At 52.3% G+C, this 22447-nt stretch overlaps 2 protein-coding genes across 4 annotated transcripts in view; one reads left to right on the top strand and one right to left on the bottom strand.

Annotated features, from left to right (window-relative positions):
• Positions 1-12931, top strand: part of RSPH9 (radial spoke head component 9) — a 22953-nt gene extending 10022 nt beyond the window's left edge. The window contains exon 5 of one of the 2 annotated variants that reach the window (XM_033864171.2): positions 10982-12931. In XM_033864171.2, the coding sequence (XP_033720062.1) occupies positions 10982-11109 (128 nt within the window). In that variant the 3' untranslated portion in view covers positions 11110-12931. Of the gene's footprint in view, positions 1-6280; positions 6504-10981 lie in introns of those variants that run through there. The other variant, XM_033864170.2, reaches the window with a different exon arrangement.
• Positions 182-22447, bottom strand: MRPS18A (mitochondrial ribosomal protein S18A). 2 transcript variants are annotated; one of them, XM_004315016.4, is made up of 6 exons: positions 22297-22446; positions 15475-15506; positions 12927-13034; positions 10426-10549; positions 10125-10194; positions 182-7347 (listed from the first exon to the last, which is right to left on the bottom strand). In XM_004315016.4, exons 1-6 carry the CDS (start codon positions 22406-22408, stop codon positions 7203-7205), a joined length of 591 nt encoding a protein of 196 aa, XP_004315064.1. In that variant the 5' UTR covers positions 22409-22446; the 3' UTR covers positions 182-7202. The 2 variants fall into 2 exon arrangements, with proteins under 2 accessions (XP_004315064.1, XP_019805470.1); XM_019949911.3 differs by lacking the exon at positions 12927-13034 and having other exon boundaries at positions 22297-22447.

The raw sequence follows: 22447 nt of genomic DNA, 5'->3' as shown, positions 1-22447 counted from the left end.
AGCCATACATACATCGCAATGGTTAGTTTCAGGGTTAGATCCAATGCTTGGCACACAGCTGGTGCTCAGTGAGTGGGTGCTGACCGACCTGCTGAGGTCACCTGCTAAGGAAATGAGTTCTATACATTTGCCTCCTGTTAAGTGGTTGTACTTTTTAATCATAAAACATACAACTTCAGAGGCCTTTTTAAAAAAAATATTTATTTGGCTGTGTTGGGTCTTCATTGCTGCGTGTGGTCTTTCTCTAGTTGCAGCGAGCGGGGGCTACTCTCCGTTGCGGTGCGTGGGCTTCTCATTGCGGTGGCTTCTCTTGCTGCAGAGCACAGGCTCTAGGTGCGCGGGCTCAGTAGTTGTGGCTCGTGGGCTCTAGAGCGCAGGCTTAGGAGTTGTGGTGCACGAGTTTAGTTGCTCCACGGCACATGGGATCTTCTCGGTCCAGGGATTGAACCCTTGTCCCCTGCATTGGTAGGTGGATTCTTAACCACCGTGCCACCAGGGAGGTCTCCAGAGGCCTTATTGTGCTTCAGGTCCCACCTGGCCCAGGCATACAGCCAGCAGTTGGTGGAGTCACAGAGACCCCATTTCCTTCCTGGGGTCCACCAGTAGAGACAGGCATGTCCTTGGAAGATGTTCTTGCTTGGATGCTGCACCCCAGGACAGGTGCCAGGCTCTGGGCATTCGGGGGCCAGACCCAAGGCACTGACTCAACACCCCTGCTTCTTTCCCTCCCCATGCTTGGTGTTCTGAGAACTGGAGGGATCTGTTGTTGATGATGGCAAAGATAATGATACTAGTAACTACTCATAAAAGCAATGACACTGCTTACCGTGTGCCAGACATTGTACTGTCCTTCCCATGCGTTATCTCATTTTAATCTTCACAGCTGACCTATGAGGTAGATACTATTACCCCCATTTTATAGATGAAGAAACAGAGGCTCAGAGAGTTAAACCCAAGGACATAGTTAAGTGTTAGAGCATTGGCCTCCAAGGGTCTGGCCTTAACTATGGTGTCAAGTAGATGGTGTTTCATTTTAAGTGGACATTGGGAATGGCAGGACAATAGTCACCCCCACCACTAAGGGGAAACGCTTCTGAGGAGCAATGAGCAACCCAGTCGGGCTGGAACTCAGGGTAGGGGTGGGACGGCAGTAGTTGTTAAAGGAAAGGGCTTTAGAACCAGAAAGCCTGCGTTGGAATCCTGAATCTACTGCATACTAGCTGGGTGACCTCAGGCAAGTCCCTCAATTTCCTTGTGCCTCAATTTGTAAAAGGGGAATAATACTTCCTACCTCATTGGGTTGTTATGAGAATTAAATGAGTTAACACATATAGAAAACATTTATAATAGTGCTTAACACATTAAGGACTCAAGTAAAAATTAATAATTATTACTGATCTTGTTGTCGGTAGCAAAAAGGCCTTAGAGGTGGGTTGGGCAGGCCTAGGAGAGCCTAGAAGGCCAAGGGGTAGGAGACGTAGACCAAGGCAGTAGGAGCTGCTGGTGGCTTGTGAGCAGGTCTGTGATAACAAGGCAGTGGTGCATGGATGGATGGAAAGGGGCAAGCCAGGGATCTGGAGGCTGTTTCAGGGGTACTGCAGTGCCCCAGGGGCTGGGCCGTGGGTCCCAGGTGGGTAAGGACTGCCAGCAAAGAGTGGCTACTCTGGCCTCCACCACATGGGGGCTCCAGAGTGAACCCTCCTTGAGCATGGAAAAGGGGGTCCTGGAACTCTGGGGGAGATGAAAAAGGTTTACTGGGGATGGGCATTTCTCAACCACCAGACATACTTCCCAGACTCCCTCCTCCAATTCTTTGCTCCCCGCCTGGCAAGGCCGGAGGGGGCTGCACATCCCTGGTTGATACAGGGAGCCAGGAACACTGGTGGTGGGACCTGGCGCCATGGGCTGAATGGTGGATGGAGAAAAGTCCTCTTAGAGCCCCTAATCTGGCGGCAGCAGCCCCTCCTTCCTGATTCAGTATGTGGCTGGAAAGCTCTGTCTGGTGCTGACTTCTCAGCCTTCTCACCTGCAGCAGAATGCTCCAGGGCCAGCGGATGAGGCACTCCCTCCACAGCGCTGGGTGACTGGGGGGGGGGGGGGGGGGGGGGGGAGGGTAACACAAGAGCGCCTCCTCCCCCTTGCGCCTAGACTTCTTGCCCTAATGGTGGGCCTTAGGGCTGAAGCGTCAACCAATGATTCAACACCCCAGTCCACCCCCGCACTTTGCCATAGTCCTGGAGCCTTAGGGGCTGAGGGCTCCTGACATCTCCTGTGTGTGTGGGCCTGAGGGGAGGGATGCTCCGGACCTGACCTTGGGAAACTCCACAGCTTCTGGGCCTCCAGCTCCCTTCCTCCCAGAGCCAACACCAGAAAGTCTCCAGGAATTCGGGCCCAGCTTTTTCTCATGATGTCTTGATGGGGGCCATGGTGTGGGGGTAAAAGTGTGGATGGTCGGGGGAGAGCAGACACTCTTTGCTCCCAGACTCCCTTCCTTATCTTCCAGTGAAAGAGCAAAAGGAGCGGCTGGGAGGCTGCCCCATCAGGCAGACAGCAGCCAGAATGGCTGGGCTGCTAAGTGAGGCCAAAACCCCGAGTTCCCCGGGACACCAGCACTGGCTGGAGGGGTGGAATTTGGGAGCCGTGTTTTCTGCCCAGGTAGGATCAGTTTCCTTTCTGGGTCTGAGGCGATTGTTCAGGGGAACTTCATGTCATCTGTGAGCAGGTATGGCTTAGATTGGCCCTGCCTGGGGCCACTAATGCCCTCCTAACTGTGCCTTGGGGTCTGCGGAGTTGTGTGGGAGTAGGGCTTTGGGAGCGGAACCATCCTCCTGGTGGATACAGGGCAACAGCTAAGAGTTCTCTGAGCTTGGGCTCTTGCCAGATGACACATGAAGTACCAGGTCAGGACGCCAGATTTCTAGGCAGTACTCTTGCCATTCAATGCTCCTTAATCTTCCACTCTATCAGCAAAGAATAGCCACTGAGCAGCTACTATGTACCAGGCACCAGAGACGCCGCCGGGAACACGACACCATCTTTGCCTCACAGAGGTTTGGAAAGATCAAATGAAACAGAAAAGTAAAATACAAGGTGCCTCACAAGCGAAGTCGCAGGTGTCCTGGGAAGCAGAGCGAGCTGGGTAGAGGGCAGAGCGCCTCTCCTTGCTCCACTCTGGGCCGGAGCTGACAGATCTCAGGAACTGCTCAGCACAGGGCCGCTGAGGCTCCAGCACAATGCCCAGTTCAGGCAGCAGAGGGCAGCAAGGGGCCTGCTTCCTTGGAAAGCAGCGGGGGACCAGGGGGACAGCATCGAAGAGGGCCGGGGAACACGGTGTCCAGGATCAGCCTTCTCTTGGGGTGTGTGCAGGTGGCACCTCCCTTCCAGCCCTGTGGAAGCCTGGGTGACAGGTGCTCGGTCTTCTGGACCGGGGGGGCCTGGCCTTGCTCATCAATAAGACTGGGAACTCTTCCGCCTGGTTCCCCACCCCGCCCCCACCCCCTTCCCATGCACTGTGGCCCTGGTGTCACGGGAGTGGCTGCTCTGAGAAGGGTCCCATGGCCATTTCTGTGTGTGTGACAAGTTGTGTGGTGCTGGTCTGAGGACCGGTTTAAGCCACCTGCTGCCCCTGGACAGCCCTGAACCCCAGCCTGGTCCACTCTACTCCTCAAACTTAATCTCAGAGCTTTGCTGCCTTCCTTCCTGGCAGGCAGGAGAATGTAACTATGAGGAGCCTACCCCAGCCGGAGGTTTCCATATTGGCAAGGCGGGTGAGGCCCTGGAACTTCCTGCTGGTGCAGGAGGGCCCATTCCTGATTTACCAGCTTATATCCCTCCCACCACACCCTTGAAGAAGAGCGCTTGTGGAGAAGAGTGGTTGCCAGGGGACCGGAGGGGAGGTCTGGGGAGACTTGGGAGAGACCAGGGGCTGTGAATGGAAACACCAGGGCCGCAGGAGGCTGCTTTCCCTGGAGTCCCACAAGTGGTGGCTGGCTGGGCCCAGCCTTTCCAGCAGTTGCAGTGAGAAAAGTGGGTGAAGGTGACAGCAAGCGCCTGGCTTCCCAGGTAGACACTACGTGACTCCTGGCATGTTGAGTGTGTGTTTCCTGGGCGACAAGCTGCGCCAGGGACAAGGAAAGGAGTGTGACAGGAATGCAAGGGAGGGAGGAGGTAGTGTCATTGGCTGGCCGGCCACTTCCCATGCCGCTCCTGTACTCGGCCGGCACCCTGGGCCTGCTCAGCACCGGCCCCCACCCTGGAGGCAGCAATGTATTTCTCTAGCATCCCCATCAGTTTCTCTTTGCTCTTGGGTGGGGTGGGGAGAGCCCCTGCTGATGAGCCTGGGCCCCCCGGTGGCCAAACCCTAGGTGGGCAGGCTGGTGCCAGGGGAGGCCAGGACCCAGCCCTTGCCCAGGGTGTGCCAAGGCGCCAGCAACAGGGAACTGCTGACAGTGGTCTGGGCTGGGGGACTCCAGGATTCCAGTTCTTTCTCCAGGGCAGCATCTGGCTGCAAGCTGCCCTCCCCAGGTGGGCAGAGCCTGACCTTTTTCAGTTCAAGGGGGGCTGTGTGGCCCTGGTCTCCAAGGGCGGGGAGGGACACCCCAGACGATGCTCTGGGAACTGGCAGGGGGGGCTAACAGGGGCTGTCTTCTGGGGGGGGGGCCTGTGCTTCTGGCCAGACGCTGAATGCAGTGCACTGGGAACACTTTGTTCTGTCACACCCCCTCTCCGGTTACCCCTAGGCCATCTGTTTTCTGAAACGAGTGACTGGGAAAGCAACAGGCCTTTAAGGCCTCTAGAACTCTGTGGGCAGGTCTATGAGTTGGAGATATGCAGAGGAAAGCTGCGAGCTAGGGGAAATACTCTCCACTTCTCTGACCAGGAAAGATACTGCCCCCATTCCCAACCTAGGCAGTGCCCCACCCAGAGCTCTGGGAACCCAGGAACACCTTTCTTCTTAATGCTGTCTGGCCAGCACTGAGCGGGCCTGGGGGAGCGGGGTCAAGCCCACACTGCTTTCTGCTTCATCATCTCACTGCATGGGTGGTGGCACTCGGTGCAGGCCACTGCACAGTGCTGAGGTGGCCTCCAGGTGGCCTCTCCCTAAGCAGCCCAAGGCCAGCTGACCTACACCCCCCCCAAAAGCTCTGGCTTTGACCTGGGCAGGCGCTGGCACCCTGAGTAGGGCTGAGCTGCCATCAGAGCCAGGGGTGCCTGGTGGTCAGGTCTCTTGGATTCAGGGTGGGAGGGTGGGACCTGAGCTCCGAGGCTGCTGGGTGTGGAGTGACCATGGTGGGCTGTGGCTGGAGGAGGCCTGGGGGCAGAGGGGCAGTGGAAGCTAGGCAGCCGGGCTGACCTGGCAGCTCATGAAGGCCTAGGCGCAGTTCTCAGCGCATCACTGGCTGGTCCAGCACCAAAACCTTCAAAGCATTTGCCTTTCTGGCAGGGCCTGGGGCAGAGCTGCGGCTGGGCCGGGAGAGGCCTCAGTGCGCAGGGGAATAGAAGTTCCAGATCTGCATCCAGAGGCGATTTTCCCAGGCTCCTTCCTCCCACACAACGGCTCCCTCCCTTGGTCCTGGAGCTGGATCAGGCCCTTCCCGCCAAGTCCTCACGGCTGCACAGCTCAGCCCCAGGCTGGGCTGCTCCCGTCTGGGGAGCAGAAACCCGGGCAGAACCCAGGACAGACAAAGGCTTATTAGTTGCAGCTCAAGTACCCTGCCGCCAAGGATGGCTCCCAGTCTACCGGCTGCTAGAAAGGGCTACTGAGCTGCGAGGCCTGAAACGGCCCCACTTCTATGTGAGCCTGGTCAGGTCTCATCCATCTCAGAGCAGAGGCTTCTGGGCTGGGGAAGAGAGCGCAAATGGCAAACAGCAGTGAAGCGCACCAGGACTGAAGGCCACCAGTGAGCACCCCTAGCGCAGGGTGAGAGGGAGCCTGGAGCCTCTCCTAGCCCAGCCCCAGCTCCCCTCTGCCTGTGCACTGTGGATTCAGCTTCCTCCCCCACGCAACCTTTCACTAGACTTGCTGACAGGAACAAAACGGACTGCTTTGAGTTTTACCTCTTTTCATTTCCTTTGCCCTCCCTCTGGAAGTGGTTTTAATGAGCAGTGAAACGGCTCAAAAGCAATCAGAAGGAGTAAAGTGTCGGGATAATTAAACTGTCTTCCCTTTTCCCATTGGACCTTAATGCTCGGGCCTGGCTGCCCGGAGCCTGGGGCCTCTGCATGGCCGGCAGGGCTCTGCCTCCACAGTGCCCAGGCCTTGCCTCCTGCTCCTCCTCAGGGTCCTGGAGCATCCAGATGGAGAGAGGCAACACCCTGGTGGTGCTGCGCAGCCTGCTCTGGCCAGGTCTCACCTTCTACCATGCTCCTCGCACCAAGAACTATGGCTACATCTACGTGGGCACTGGCGAGAAGAACATCGACCTGCCGTTCATGCTGTAGGAGGGCTGCCTGGGGAGTCTGGAGAGTCTAAACAGTATTTTCATAAAGTCCAGTGAATTTGGTCTGTTTGTTCTGTGCTGCTGCCTCCCCTCATCTCCACCTCCATCTGGTGTCCAGGCTGAGGAGAGGCCCAGCTCAAATAGAGCAAGTGGCAGAGGGTTGGAATGTGCTAACGAGAGAGAAAGGTGGGAGGAAATGGCAGGGGGGGGGGGTGACAGCCAGGAGCCCTCTGAGGAGGGCAGCTTCCTGGACTCAGATGAGAGCTGCACATGGGCCAGGCAGCCTAACTTACCTCCTCCTTGCAGCCCTCCTGGCCAAAAAGCTAACAGCTGTCAATAGAGAGGAAGGGAACCTGTTTGGCCCGTGAACTCCCCTGTTGCATTCACATGGCCCATCACAAGAGATCAGTGACTTAATGCTCAGTAACTGGCCGGAAACGGGTTGAGCCCCCCGCACTTCCCAAGCAGTGGGCGCACACCCAGTGGGTGAGTACAAGCCTGGTTTATAACATTCCTGTGGGCAAAGCTCCTGTCCACCAGCAATGAGCCCAGGCCAGTCACAAGACCACAGCAGCTGCCTGGGGACTCGACTGCCCCACCTGCACCCAGCGCCCAGCTCTGTTGCAGAGCAGGCCCAGGGCACTAGTGTTGGACCTGCTAGCCCTCGTGCCATCCACGTTGGAGGAGCTGGGCCACCCTGGTGGGATGGGGCGGGAGTGCAGGATGAGCTCACGGCCGGCTCTCGGGAGGCCGTGCTCTCAGTCAGTGATACAGCACCAAAGGCCTGCTCGCGTAGGAGACGTTGTCCTTCAGGAGGGGGGACCCCACGGCCATGCGCACCTTGTTCCAGCGGTGGCCTTTGTTGTAGATGGGCTTGACGGAGCGGGGAGACCAGCGGGTGAGGTACCTGTGGAGCGAGGATGAGAGGTGGCCGTGGGACCGTGGGCATGGCCTCCTCAGGCCCAAGCCGCGCTTGGCCAACCAAACCCTTTCGCCAGTTTTCCTTTCTTGAGAAGGGCTTTTCCTGGGAGCAACTGCTGAATATGCTGTAAACAGATGGGCTGGGCTCCTGCTGCCGCAGGTGTGTGTGGCCAGGGTCAGGCAGCACAAGGCCACACGCTTCCTGGATCTTTATGAGTCGTCAGTGTTTGTGTGTATTTGCTGGGGGAGGAGGTGGAGGAAGAGGCTGCTCAGAGAGCAGATCATCCCTCTGTGGCCCAGTCACGGGGAGAGGAGAGGCTGATGTAAGGGCCTGGAGGAATCCTTCCCTCTCCCCCACTTGGCTCACTCTGCCACCCCAGCCTTCAGGGAACAAGCCTAGGCAGCCATAACTCGTAGAGGATCCCTGCCCCTCACCCAACCCATGATGGGGGCCAGGAAGGTTCTTGTAAGTAGGAGGGGGTGGGGTGGGGAAAGATGGCTGCCACCCATAGTCCTTTTGCCTCCTTTGGGGATGGCAGCAGGGCCCTGATAGTTCCCGGAAAAGTGGCTCATGCCGGCTGGGACTGGGGTTTACTCCGTCCAGAACGAAACTTGGATCCTGTCCAGAGAGGCCCACCCTTCGTCCTGAAAGCTCAGCCATGGCAGAGGCCAGGATCCTCCCCTGCTTCCACACTAGGTTAGGGCTCAACCCAGCCGCCTCTAGAGACCCTCAAATGAGAGGTTTTAATTAAAAAAATTAATAACCATGGCTGAAAATTTTTAGCTAAGAGTGAAAAAATGACTGCTGATTTATACATTTCAACTGAGCTCCCCTGGACCTGTGTCTTCTGCTCTGAGCTTTGAGAGGAAGTAAAAGCTGTGGGTGGTATTGGCCTCCATGCCACGTGCGAGGTGGGCCAGCAGGAGAGGGCTTCCCCATGTCCACTGTGGCTGTCAGTGCCCCAGCAGGGAGGCCTCTGTGCAGTAGGCTGGCCCCAGGGATGCCTTTGGTGGTGCTGGGACCTGGCAGGCCCCTGTGCTGGCATTTCCCAGGCTTCAGAAGGGTGGGTGAAGAGGTGGGGTGTGGGAGCAGCCTCCCCCAAAGGGTTGCTCCTTGGGTTTGAAGACCCCAGATCCCGAGGCTCACCAGGCTCTCCATAGTTGCTGCCCTAAAGGCTCCCTGCCCCTCCCACCCTGGAGAGACCCCAGGGAAGCTGGGATTCAGCTGGCCCTGGGCCTGATGCTTGTGCCACAAGGAGCAGCCACCTGGCAGGGGAGGGGGCTGAGGGCCTCTGGACGGCTCTCTGGGAACACTCCAGCTCTAAGAACCAAGGCTCTTTCCTCCTACCTCTCCTGAAGGAGTGGGGAAGGAGGACGCATGGCTCCCCCGGGCCCGGCCGGTGCATGGCAGCTCAAGGACCTCTGGATGGAATCATAAAGTCCCTTGTAAGGAATCAGCCTCCCATGTAGCCAGGACTCCCTCTCCTCCCCAGGGTGGCCTTTGCAACCCAAGAGCCCCCACGCATCATCAATCCGGTGTCACGTTAAAGGACACCGGATATATGGGAGGGAGCCTGGCTTTGCTTCAAAGGCCTGAGGGAAGGATGGATTGTGTCCTTAGGCCTGCTGCTTGTCTCTTAACGAGTCAGGGTAGGGGGGGGCTCAACCCCCAAAAGGTCCGCAGCACATTTGGGAAAGACAGGAAGAGGTTAATATGTCCCGTTCCTCTGGGGCTGCTGGCAGATGGCCCAGCTAGCAGTGTGGGAGGTGCAGGTGGAGATGGGCAAGGGGCCAGGGTGTTGGCGAGGCGTCAGTGAAGACCCAGCTCTGGCCCTGCACCCCCAGCCCAGCAATCCATGGCTAGTATTTGCCTGGCCTCTCATCCTCCATGCCTGGGTTCTGTTGGGGATCAGCCTAGGAGATTTGCTGGGGGTGGGGTATCTTGCTTTGCTTTAACCACAGAGTGCAATTCCAGTGGCAGCGGGACAGGCTGAAGGCAGGGCGTTTATTGATACGATACGGGAGAACAAGAAGAAATACCAACATCGATTTTACAGACCTGGATCTACTCTCAACCAGGGGGTATTATAGTTCTAGGAGTATGTGAGTGTGGTAATGTCAGAGACAGCTGTTTAAGTGTTAGACAGGAATCTATTTCTACACCAGAGGGGGCCACCCTGCTTAGGCTGAAAGGCAGACTGACTGATTCTAGGACCTAGGGGACTTCCTCTCCTCCTCTATAAAACCTCAGGACCTCATGGGATACCATGTGCAGCTGTGCAGGTCGTTAACTGCACAACTCTAGGGAGCACCATTCACAATCTAGTCTACCTGGATGCTGCCTTAAAGTTTTGCAGTGTACGATTTGCGCAGCTATGTACAGTGGCCCTGCCCCAGACAGCCTTCCCATTTCTATTTCTAAGGCCTCATTTTGCCCTTTAATAACCCCAGTGCTATTACAGAAAGTTTGCAGAAGTGCTCTGACATTCCCATAGCAACTCAGTATGATGTCATAAACAGAAGATTAGCACATTCTAATGCCCAACAACGACCTTCTTACCCTTCTTACTCCTGTGCTAAGTGCCCTACTGGGGAGGGACAAGGAAAGAGGCTGAGGCCGGCAGGGGAGAGTAACAGAAGCGTACACAGTGGTCGGACTGATGGGGTGGGTGCTTAGGCTGGAAGGGATGGAATGCTCCAGCTTTCCTGAACTGTGGAACGAACTCCAGGAGACAGCCTCCCCAGCCCAGGTTACCTGCTTACCTGTTGAGTTGGGGTTTGCTCTTTGGAACAAATCCTTCTGGAAGCTTAGGTCTGTGATTTGGGAGCAGACCTGAGTGGAGAGAAAAGCATTTAAGGGGATGGTCTCTGCAGCTCCCTGTGTAGCTCTTGGGGGCTGGAGGGAAAGCCCAAGGGGGTGGGAGGTTGGCACTAGGGGGTGAGTATAATGAAGCCTCTGGATACCCATTGCCCTTTCAGGAGGGGCTGGAACACGGGGCAGCTGGAGGGTGGAAATGGTGCCCACAGCCCGCTTCTGCCCCTCTTAGCCCAAGGTGCTTTCTACCTGCTCGGTGGGCCATCTTCACACACTCCTCAATCTTGCGGTGCTCTTCCTGGCACAGGCCTGTGACCCTTCGGGGCAGCATGCCCCCGTGTGGCCGGATGAACTGACTGAGCAGCAGAACATCCTAGTGGAAACGGAAAACAGGAGATGAGGGTCCTCTGGACAGGCACTTGCTGCTGGGGAGCCAGGGCTGAGTGGCCTCCAGGGGAGGCTGCCAGAGGCTGAGGCTCCCCCGGAACAGACCTGAGGCCACTCCCTCCCCACAGAGCTCTGCACGCGGGCCTGCTATCTCCACCCTAACAAAGGTTCAATCCCAACTTAGCAAGATTTCCTGACCCCATTACCAACCCCAAGAGTCCTCTCAGCTCCTCCATGAGATAAGTCTTCCGATAGACTAGGTTAGAGAACAGGAACTCTTCAAGAAGGTTAACAAGATTTCATGCACCCACGGTATCTTTCCTGGTGATGAAAGGTGTGTTCTCCTCCTTGGGTGGTGTAGGGGGTATGTCATGTACTTCTGCACAACAGGGAAAACCTGTACCATTTCCGCCCCCAGAGTCTACATGCCACAGCCCAGAAGACCCACAGAGAGCCCCTCGACCTTGTGCCATGCCCTCTGAAGCCCCAGGCAGCAACGAGCTGAGGATGGGGCCAGGTTGCAAGGTTAAATCCCACATCTTCTAAGCCCCCTGTGACCAGATGTAAATGGATTCTTCGGCTTCCTTTGAACCATCAGACTGCTTTGGATGAGTCAAGGAGAGAGTCAAGAATTAAGAATCAGAATCAAGAGAGACCACGTCCCCTCCCAACTCTCACAGCATGGCTGAGAGGGTTAAAGAAAAGTCGCCCACCTGACCCAGAGGGGCCTGGCATGCCTATCTCCATGGTCCTGGTCCTCAAACTGACTCGCTGCCCTGGCAGGTACCTCGCTGTATAACGGCAGGTTTGTTTTAATCACTGGAAAGCTCCCGGGGGACCCAGGCCCCCAAATGCCACCCCTGTAATCTCCAGACTCTGATGAAAAGAACTTGGATTGGATTATCCAGGGATAATACACTGGTCTCACAGCCCCAGTGCCCCCACTGCAGGCTGCCAAAAAGGCAGACAGCTTTGTGCAGCTCAAAGTGGCAGTGCCCTGAGCGGAAAGGGGTAAAAGGAAAACAACTTCTTCAGCCTTTACCTTGGAGGGGACTGGATTTCTTCTGCTTGATAAACAGAGCCAAGTCCATTTCCTGGAAATGGCTCGTAGGAAGAGTGCCCCATGGTGATCAGGCAGGTGTGGGGTTCACCTCTCTATTCACAGCTGGGATTCTAAGTATGGCCAGGACCCCACTAACTTCCATGTCACAAGAAGCTGAGAGCAGTGCCCCGTGGCCTGCAAGTTCCCTGTTACTCCAGGTGGCCATCAGCGGAAGGGCCGGGACAGGTCAAAAGAATACCCCCACCCCCACCCCGGGGTGGCCTGAAGCCAAGGCTCCCAGCCCAGGAGATTAGTTGGGTCATTCTGTTCAGATCCCGTGGACATGTGGCCTCTCCTGCTCTGACCACCTGACCGGGATCTCTGCCCTTAGTCATCCCATTCCACAGAGGGGCATAGGGACAACCTGCAGGTCAAACTGGCCCAGAGTCTGAATCACCTGAAACCTAAAAACAGGGTTGCTTAATGTCACCAATAGAATGCTAAAGGACAAGTATGGATTTCTCCAGGGCTGCGTCCTTTCCCCCAGGCCCGCCCCATCTCTAGACATGATATAGAGTAGTAGCTGGGATCATAGGCTCTGCCTGGGTTTTGTAGCCCCAGAGTGTGCATCCCAGCTCTGATACTTACTAGCTGGGTGGGTGATCTGAGGCAAGTTCATTAACTTGTTCATTAACAAGGTCATGCCTCAAATTTCCTCATCTGTAAAACAAGGATGAAAATAGTACCTACTTCACAGGGATATTGGGAAAACTAAGTGAATTATGCCCCATAGGTGCTTACACACAGAGCAGCACCCCGTACAACTCACCTATTGTTGTTCACTCTTGTCATCTCTCTGTGAAACAACAGCTCTAGAAGACCTACAGCAAACAGGGGTCTCTGTAGCTCCAATATGGAAAGAGAATGATATATCCCCAGATCATAGTAAGGACTCTCCAGAGATGTCCTCATTATAAAAGGAGGAAAGCCAAGCTCAGATTCTGATTCCACCCCCCTGGGAACACAGCCCTACGAGACTGGGCTCCAGGGCCCTGGTAGTCTGAATCGACTGCAACCAGACCATGAACTAAGTCAGTGACTCTCCACCCTCGCTGCACATTAGAATCACCTGGGGAGCTTTAAAATATAATGATGGCTGGGCTCCACCCCAGGCCAACAGAAACATCTGGTGGTGGAGCCTGAGCATTTTTAAAACTGGACAAAATGCTTCTGTCTTGGTGGTTCCATGAGATGCTGCTTAAGCCCACAGGGAACACGAGCTCCAAGACGCGCAGACATGTGTGTCTGTGCCCAGACTCACCTCGTAGTTATACTTGTGTTTCAGGTTCCAGCGGCAGATAGGGCACTGGCCGGAGGGGTTGGGGGGATTTGGACTTTCCTTGGGAGTCCCTGTGATTCGGCCTTCAATCTAGAAGGCAGAGAAAGAGAGCCTGTGAGGGAGAGGGCTGTGCAGAGCCTCTCATCCTCAAACAACCCCCCGAGTGGTAGGAGTGCTGGTGAGACTTCATCTCTGGGGGCCTCAGGCGAGTAGCTAATGGGTCTCTCTGCCTGAATTGTGGTGCTGATTCCATAGCTGCTGGACAATGGACCTTGGAGTAGCCACAGAGATGGGTTTGATGGTCTGCAAGGGTAGTAGAAACTGAACTTAATGCTGGTGGCAAGAGGGAGGGGTTTGCTCTATCAGCTGAATGCTACCTTTCCTTCCTCAAAAAGACAAAAACTCCAGAACATTATGCTTCCCTCTCTCTCCTTTGGGAAAAAGCAATAAATGCACATGGTAGAAAGTTTCAAACTGTGCAGGGATGTGGAGTCGAAAGGAAGTCTCCCTCCCATCCTGCGTGTCCTTCTCAGAGGAAACTGCAGTTTCCAGTTTTATCTGACAGAGGTAAGTTTTTTGCCAGTGGTTCTCAACCAGGCAGGGTTGCCTAAAAACAGGGTCCAGGGGACACTGGACAATGTCTGAGACATTTCTGATCATCCCCACGGGGGGATGGAGTGCTACTGGCCTCTAGCAGGGAAGGTGCTCACCACCCTACATGCACAGGACAGCCCTCACTCACAACACAGAACCAGCCAGTCTAAAACGCCAGCAGCACCAGGCTGAGAAAGCTGGTCTAGGCTTATACAAGCAGACAACTGTGTGCGCTCTCCTCCTCCCCCCTCTCTCTAAAAACACAGAGGGGAGGATACATTCCCCTGCCCTCCTCCTCTTATCACTCTGGATTCCACCTCTCAAACCGTGCTGAGGCCACATGTGAAGTGACCTCCTCCATGGCTGCTGTATCCTGTGACACAGCCTTGGAATTACTAAGCTCAATAAACCAATGATCTGGGCATCAGCTCCAATTGCAAGAAGGGGAGTTTAGAAAGCCTTGCTGATTGAGGCCACAGATTGTGTGATGTTGGGACAGGTCTGAGAGACTCTGGGAGGGAAGCAACACTGTCTCCCAGGGAAGAACTGGCAGAAGGCAAAGGGGGCCAGAAGCAAGGCTTGGCCGTGCAGGGTGCTGTTACTACCCTTCTGCCAAGGCCACCACAGCTATGCCAGAACGGGGAAAGTGCGCTAGGGAAAATGTGCAGGTACATGGAAGGACTTGGGAGGGGGTCAAGGTGGGCCTGGTGGGGGAGAGCTAACACTTATTGACTCCCCACTATAGGCCTGGCTCTGTGCTAATAATGGGCCACATGTATCATCTCATTTAACCCCACAACCTAGTGAGGGCAGAATCATGATCTTATTTTACTGATGAAGAAAGTGAGACCCCGGAGAGTAATACCCAAAGTCAGCCATGGCAGCGCCTCTCCAGGCATGGCTGGGTTACCTCCCCCAAGGGCTCTCATGGGGCCACATACTTCTGTGTTAATTCCACAAATAGCAAATTCATGCCCCACAGGAAAAACACTCTTCACACTCAAAAGCCAGACGTGCTTCTGTCCACCAGCATGGAGTTTAAAGGGTGAATACTTGTTTTGGCTTTAGATAAGGGAACCAAAAAAGGTGCCCTAAGGGAATGGGATCCACCTAGAAAGAACTGTTTTGGGGCTAAGCGGTAAAAAGGCTGAGGGCGTGTTCTGGGGAAGACCCAAAGACGGAACCCTAAGGCTTGTCCTGGGGATAAGAAGGCCTTAGGGAGGACTGGTCTTGACTGGCCGCCAGAGGGTTAAATCCCTGCTTGACATGGAAGCTACAGAGGCTTCTGGGAACTCGGTGGAGTGGTTGAGGATTTCTTGGAGGCGTGGAAGGCCGTGTGAAAACAACGTTGTCTTTTAGGGATTATAGGATAATCTAGGCCCCATGACTCCCGGAGGAAGGGAGGTGAGATAGGCCCAGTGAGGGAGGGGGGAGTAGGTGGGTGAAGAACTGTGCTAGCTTTCTCACCAACAGAGAAGACAGGGTGCCAGCTATGAGCCCAGGGCCCAGAGAGTGTCACCTTCTAACTACATCACTGAAGGAGTAGTAGCTTAGTCATTCTAGGCAGAAAGGAAAGATCCAGGCTCCTCGCCCGGGGTCTACTCTCTCTAGTCTTGTCATTACCTTAGTTTTCCCCTTTGGAAAACTGACTTATCACCCGCCAAAGAACATATCAGCAAATACCTATGAGCTCTTGTCATACAAAGGGCCACTTTAATCAAGTAACAGATGTCTTAGTCCAGGCACAGCAACTGTTCCTGATTAACCACACTCTCACACACAGGTTGAAAATAGTAGACTGTGGGATTTATGGTCACACAGGGAGCAGATCCTGAAGCCAGGAGTCCAGCTGGGGCCTCCCACCCTCCCTCAGAGGAGCAGCCAGGCAGCTCCAAGCATTAAAGATGTTAGAAGTGGCCAACTCGACGATACTTACTATAGTTGTCTTCCCTGCTTGGATCTCCACCACTACAGAGATAAAGGGGAAAAACTAGGTCAGCCATTTAATAAGGAACAGGGAGTTTCAAGTAACAGCTCAAACTTTACACATGCAGAAAAACGGAGCCCTCTCTCTGCACCACTCTCCCACAGCCCTGACCTGGAAAAGGAAGTATGCAGGGTTCACCTCCCAGTGCCAAGGCTCTGTGCCCTGGAGGATGGGCAGGGGCAAGCCCAGATGCCCACATCATATTATCTGTCTGGGATTAAGGGTCTCCACACTGTTTCTGCCTTTCTGAGATTAATCTTGGTTCCATCCAAGGTACTTGGCAAGACCTTGCCCTACTGTGGCTAGCAACAATGGCCTAAGAGATGAGGGTTGAAGGTGGGGGGTGGGAAGTGGGCAGAAGCCGCTAAAAGACCTTCAAAAATACCCATCGCATATGTTCTTTCATTAGGAGAACCAGACAAATATGGTTCCTGACCTTGACGAGTTTGCAATCTAAGATACAGCACTGAGCTAACACTGCTCCAGGGGTCCCACGGTGGCTAGGTAATGAGACCAGTTCACTCCTAAAACATCCTGAGAGCCTTGTGTACAAGCTGTACAAGGGCAGCTGTGCGAGTCAAATCCTCTCCCTGTAGGGGTGCATTTTGTTATCCACACCGGAGAGGGGTGATGGGAGAGGTGGGAATGAGGGGCCTGCAGATATGGGGTCCAGGCAGAACTGCAGAGAGTGCTGCAGTTCCGCACTGAGAGGGCCTCCCTCAGCTCTTCGCTGAGGCAGTCAGAAGAGAACCCGAGGGCAAGACAATTAAGCCGCACGCACACAGGCACGCAAGCCAGGCTGTACATATTTCCTCTTACTTAACCAGGATGCAGAAAGACAACTTCAACAATATCCAAAGGAAGAACCAAGCTAATAACCCACATTCGGCAAATAGAATCAAATAGAAAGTTCTTGGAGATTCTCCCTGGTCTCCCAGTTTCTTTAGAGAAAGAAGCCATGGCTTTTAGCATAGGAGCTCATACCACAGATGCTCCATAAAGGCTAGGGAGCAAAATACTTCTCATAATGCCCTTCTGACTGCTAACTACTGTAACAGAAAACATGAGTGCACATACTAGGCTGCAAACTGTCTCCCCAAATAGTAAAACCATATTTTAACAGTAGCTTGGCTACCACAATTCGTTCTACTCAGCCCTAGCCAGATTAGAAAGAGCCTAAGGTTAACTTTGTGAATCTAATGAAAGTTACGGACCTTGCCCTGGAAACGCTTCCATAAGTGTACACACAATTAGACATGGATTACAGGAAGCTCACACACCCCTACAGCTACGCACCTAAATGGTAATACTGGTTTTCCCTCAGGGATGGGAGGAGGTGATTTTCTGAAGTTTCTAAAATAAACATGTACTGCCTTTGCAATAAAAAATAAACAGTAAAAAGAGAGAACGAAAATGTCTAAGAAAAAAAAGTGAGGCAATTCTAACCCACCCGGAGGCCCACAGCAGCATCTGTGATCACTGAGCTTTGTGACTGACACCAAACTGGACACAGATTGCCTGGAATTGTCCCCCGTTTGTTTTCTGGGCAAGGCCATTCATAAAGACTCATTACTTCAACCAACCAACCTGAGAGCCTCTCAACTTCAACTCCACACACACAAAGGAGTAACAATGGCCAGAAAGGCCCCGAGGCTTTCTCCAGAGAACACTGTATACTAATCAATTCAAAGACAAACTAGGTTTCTCTCCCTCAGAGAAAATGTGTCACCGCAAAGATCAACTTGTTTCGAAGAGATACCAGCCTAAATGGGATGTGGGTGAGACTCAAACTGGTACTCAGTCTGGTGGCCAGCACAGCTGCAGGGAGATGGTCACTGCACCGTGTCAGCTACAAAAGTAGGGAGGCAGAAGGACGCAGCCCTAGCCCAGCAGGGCTGCCAGGCACCCTGGAAACTTTGCAAATTTGCAAAAACCAAGTTGGAAGAGGGACGGAGGGTGACCCAATCTGAGCAACAACAGGTGGGGGGCGAGTTTTTAAGAATCCGGATAGGAAACAAAAGGAGAGACCCACTCTGGTACCACTCAAGTCAGCGTGAGAACAGTGCCCTGAAACGAAGCGGACAAACATGTGCTTCCCCTCTAGGTGGAGGCACTTGGGTCCTAACCATCAAGTAAACAAGTCTAGCAAAACACACATCACTCCCGGCAAAGAACCAAACCCTGAAGTCATTCCACTGGCCCCTGGAAGAGAGATCAAAGCCCGTAGCAAGCTCCACTGTTAATGAGCTCCCCACACAGCAACTCTGAGCTAGTGAATCATCTCACTATAAGTCAGTGGGTAAAACAATAGGCAGATGCTTATCTAATAGAGACAATTCGTCAAATGAGAAGGAATGACTGGAGAACTCATACAGGACAGAGATTGGTCAGGGCGGTGTCTCAGTGCAGGGGCAGAGGGCCCACCGGAGCCTGAAGAGGCCCTAGGAGATTTCAAGTCTCTGAAAACAGGAGTTAGGAATCAAAATAGTATTGCTTTTCAGCATGCATACAAAAACATGTCAAAACCAAACAAAACCTGATATCCATTTGTTCCTGGCCTCCTCTCCATTCAACAGAAGTGGGGGTGGCTAAGAAAAGCTGGACTAAAAAACTGTTAGTCACTAACTGAAAACTTGTTTAGGAAAAGATGGAATTGCTCTTGTGTTCTGAGATATGGCTGTATCAAGTAAACTAAGGAAAGATACGAAGCAGTTTCCTAAACTAGAATTAAGGGCCAAAATCTTCTAAGATAGGCACTTCTCATACACATCAAATAATCTGTGCCATAGGAGGCAACACATTTGCTGAGTACCCATGGAGTGTACAGCCGGGCTCCACCCACTATGGAGAGCTCCAGCCTACTAGGAGACACAGTCTTTGCCCTAGAGGAGAAAAGAGAACTAAACCAAGCAAGGGAATCTCACTCTAACAAAGTCCATGCCTCATAAAGAGGTCCTTTGAGTACTTCAGTAAATACTCACCTAGGATGGAGTCCAAGATAACTGAAGTGTGTCTAGAGCAAACAGCATCGAGGTGAGATTGCAGTGAACGCAAAAAGACCTCGATGGCCACATAAACACAGACACAGTGAACTGCAGCAGGATAAAGACCCAGCTGTTTAGTAAAGGAGGAAGTGAGGAGAGCAGAATGACAAGGAGTGGAGGGCACTGCTGCAGGAAGTGCCCAGAGACCAAGGTCCTTCTTGGAAAGGATCCATGGAAACCAAGTCCCAAGTAGAGTATGAAGGGACGGAGTAACCGAATGGCAACGTGGCTAAACGGCAGCACCAACAATCTTCAACAATCTTATGTAGGGTCAGGGAGTAGAGCGCATGTTTGGGAAGCATGGCCATTGACTACTTCTCTCAAACTCCTTCCTCGCTCAAGCTCTGCTCCCTTCTGTTCATCTTTAATTCTGCCACTAAAGTTTTCTGATTCTCTCATCACCTACCCCTTCCTTTTCCCTTGGACCTCTGAGGGAATGTCTCTCTGCACTATCCTTCAAATGAGGAGTCTTACTGCTACATAAAAATCTCCTTCCACTAGAGGTTACTCTGGACTATGTCTTTTTTTTTTTTTTAATATTTATTTATTTATTTGGTTGCACTGGGTCTTAGTTGCGGCAGGTGGGCTCCTTAGTTGCGGCTCGCCAGCTCCTTAGTTGCGGCACGTGGGCACCTTAGTTGTGGCATGTGAACTCTTGGTTGCAGCATGCATGTGAGATCTAGTTCCCTGGCCAGGGATCGAACCCGGGCCCCCTGCACTTGGAACAGTCCTAACCACTGCGCCACCAGGGAAGTCCCTGGACTACGTCTTTTGAATTCTTTAAAGGCCCCAATTTGTTCACTCCTCTCTCAAAGCTTTTACCTATAAGAATGCCCATCCTGCCAGGCATATCCTTGTCTGAAATGCTAAGTCCTCCAGAAACCTCCCTTAGGAAAAGATGAAGAAAATTCCCTTCAGCCTTTATTCCTTTTCAACACACTCTGCTCTGAGGGTCTGACAGATCATTACTGTTAATTCAGATAGTCATATGTGTTTATTTTTCTTGTTTTAAATGCATTCCTTCACAAGGGCTCTAAGAGTGACAAGGCAGGAACAAGGTCTAACCTTTGCTAGGTCTGACAGTGTCAATCATGAAACTAAATGGTCTCCAGCAAGTTAACTGACAAGAGCTTTCAGGGAAGGGAGGGAACCATGCAGAAGCCCTGCTATGGAATACCAAGGTGATGGTATTGGAGGGAAAAGTGCTGGCTGTTCTTCCAACTCTACTACTTACTAGCTGTGTGATATTGGGCAGCTACCCAACACCTCTGGACCGGATTTCCTCATTTGTAAAAATGCCTGTAATATTCACCTTTAAGGATTGTTGAGAAGACTGAATAAGTGTACGTGGGAAACCTAGCAGTGTTTGCAGCAGGCACTTAGTAAACCACAACTTCCATTTTTTGTCTTCCTTTAGTCTTGCTTCTTCTGTAATTATCTTTTTTGGTTTTGTGTGTCCCTCTGTCAAACTTCAGACCAGGCTTTCTCAACAGCAGCAGGATCAGTATTTCAGGCCAGGTGGTTCTTTGTGGTGGAGGGCTATCCTGTGCACTGGAAGATGGTTAGCAGCACCCCTGGCTTCTACCCACCACATGCCATGAGCACCAGCTGTGACAACCAAAAATATCTCTGGACATTGCCAAATGTTCCCTGAGGGACAAAACTGCCCCCAATTGAGAATCACTGCTTCAGACAGAGAGATTCTATAGGCAGGAGGAGTGGTGCTGAGTGCCCATGAACTCTGACTAAAATTAAGGAAGTACTATCTGATACTCTGAAAAGTAGAATGTTTGAATATTTTCAGCAAGACACCCACTTTCCTCTCCATGACTTTAAATTCTATGTGTACAATATTATTTGTGTGTCAAATATACCAGCTGGGACCAGTCAAAATTAGCTTTATGTGTAATTCTTTATGCCTTACACATAATGGATAGAATATCAAGTTTTTTTTGTTTTTTTTTTTCATTTAAAGGCTTTGGAGATAGATGGTTCTCAAGAAAAATATAAAATATGGTAATGCCTTCATGTAAGATCACATAAATTCAATTATTTAGCCTTTAGGTCTGACAGTAACACAGAGAAGCTACCAGGTATTTATGGCAAGGAAGACTTCAAACACCCATCTCATCATACAGCCCAGCATTTCACAAACTCTCCAACTGAAAAATTCTAATCTCAAATATTCCTTTGTAAAACATCAAAACTCTTCCGCTTGCTTATCCTCTGGGGACATAGCAAAAAACCGTTTTCAACTTTTGATTTCATAAAGGATAAGTAAATTGCAGCCGTTAGTGTTTGACACTTGGTAGACGCCCTCAAAAATGTTATGGGCGTATGCCTGTTTTGCAGCATGGGTACAGATGGAACACCTTATCCAAGACACCTCTTTGTTGTCTTTCTTTATCAATGAATTAGTTTATCTTATGCTAACCAGGCAGTATCTGGATTTTGTTGTTCTTTCTAGCAAATGTTCCATCTTCCCTTCATAGCTAAATTTTTCAAACACACCTATTCATTTCTTCATGAACCATCTCTCTCATTTCCCCAAACTGGGTTCCTTGTATGCCACTCTATTGAAATTGCTGTTTGAAAGCTAAAAAAAGACACCTTTTCTGAGACAAATCCAATGCTCTCTTCATTAGGCTCTTCTTTTTGGACTTTTATGGTCCCCCTGGCAAAAAAGATCTCTATTTTCCTCTGGATTCTTCTCAGCTTTAGTTAAAGGATATGCTGGTCAATACTACACCAGATCTTAAAAACACACACTCACACACACACAAAACCACTTCACTTCTATTGCACATCACTCATCCTTTCCTGCCTCCAGCAGTGCACAAAGACTATGTCCTGAAAGACCTCTTCACTCTGCCAGATTCCATCCTTTTATGAGCCTGTTAAAGACACGCCCCCTTCATGAAAACTTCCAATTCGGTTTGCTGTTGCCGGTAACCTAATCTCCCTGTACTTCCGCATGTAAATACCTAATACCTAACTTGCATTTATTGGGGTGTATCATATCATCTTATTAGAACCTAAATTCTCAGGAAAAGGGTTATATTTTTTTTTCTCCAGAATCCCTTAACAGCTTGAAGTACAGCACTTGGCCTTCAGTAAGCTCTCGGTGCAATACTAGAATCAGACTGCTTTTCCATACTTAAGATTAATGAAAAGCAAAACCACCATCCAGCATATGCCTCTGTTTCAACTGTTCAATGGTCTTTCCACCTTAGCTTCCACTTCTCAGACTAGCGGCCCAGGCAGAAAAAGCTGCCATCAGATTACAGCATTTTCAGATGAGAAACTGGAAAGGGAGGCCCGGGGGAGGTTATCCAGATGTCCTTCCCCGATGGCGCAGGAATTCTTTAATGAAGGAGGCGGCGATTCGGCGAATACGGAACGGAGAATTAACACGCAGACCCTAACCAAAAACTTTCCTGAACCCTGGGACAGGTTTCTCTTCTGCCCCTGCTAACTAAGTAGGCTTTTCTCTCCGATCTCCATCCCCCTCCCCCGTCCCCACGCATGAGGACAATCACGATGGGTGGGAGGTCAAAGTAACAGCATCAGGGTCTGGAAGGGAACTGCAAGCACTCTCGGAGCCCAAGCATCTCCGGCGTTTCGGAAACGCCTGAAGGAAAGGGAGGGAGGGGAGCACGGGGGCAGAAGGAAGCAACCTTTGCTTCTCCTCTTCAACGCTGGGAGGTCACCAGGACCCAGGACTCACCTTCCCTGAACCCGCGAGCTGGAGGCCGGGCCCGGCTGGTCGCGGCCTGGCCTGCCAAGAGCCCTCTGAGCACCCGTCCGCAGCCGGACAGCAGCACATTGAGGGCCACCATCTTGAAAACCAACGCTGACCTCTTGTGCACTTCCGCTTC

The sequence above is a fragment of the Tursiops truncatus genome, chromosome 10 (assembly GCF_011762595.2).
Source record: "Tursiops truncatus isolate mTurTru1 chromosome 10, mTurTru1.mat.Y, whole genome shotgun sequence".
Classification (NCBI taxonomy): domain Eukaryota; kingdom Metazoa; phylum Chordata; class Mammalia; order Artiodactyla; family Delphinidae; genus Tursiops; species Tursiops truncatus.
Note: the sequence above shows the minus strand (reverse complement) of the source record. Positions and strands in the feature narration are given on the sequence as shown.

What these genes read in the sequence shown, in the direction of transcription:
- MRPS18A (XM_004315016.4), bottom strand. Translation starts at nt 22,408, where the DNA reads ATGGTGGCCCTCAATGTGCTGCTGTCCGGCTGCGGACGGGTGCTCAGA. An exon ending in AAGCAGGGAAGACAACTATA is followed by an intron (nt 13,035 to 15,474) that starts GTAAGTATCGTC and finishes TCTGCCTTCTAG; the next exon opens with ATTGAAGGCCGAATCACAGG. An exon ending in AACACAAGTATAACTACGAG is followed by an intron (nt 10,550 to 12,926) that starts GTGAGTCTGGGC and finishes CGTTTCCACTAG; the next exon opens with GATGTTCTGCTGCTCAGTCA.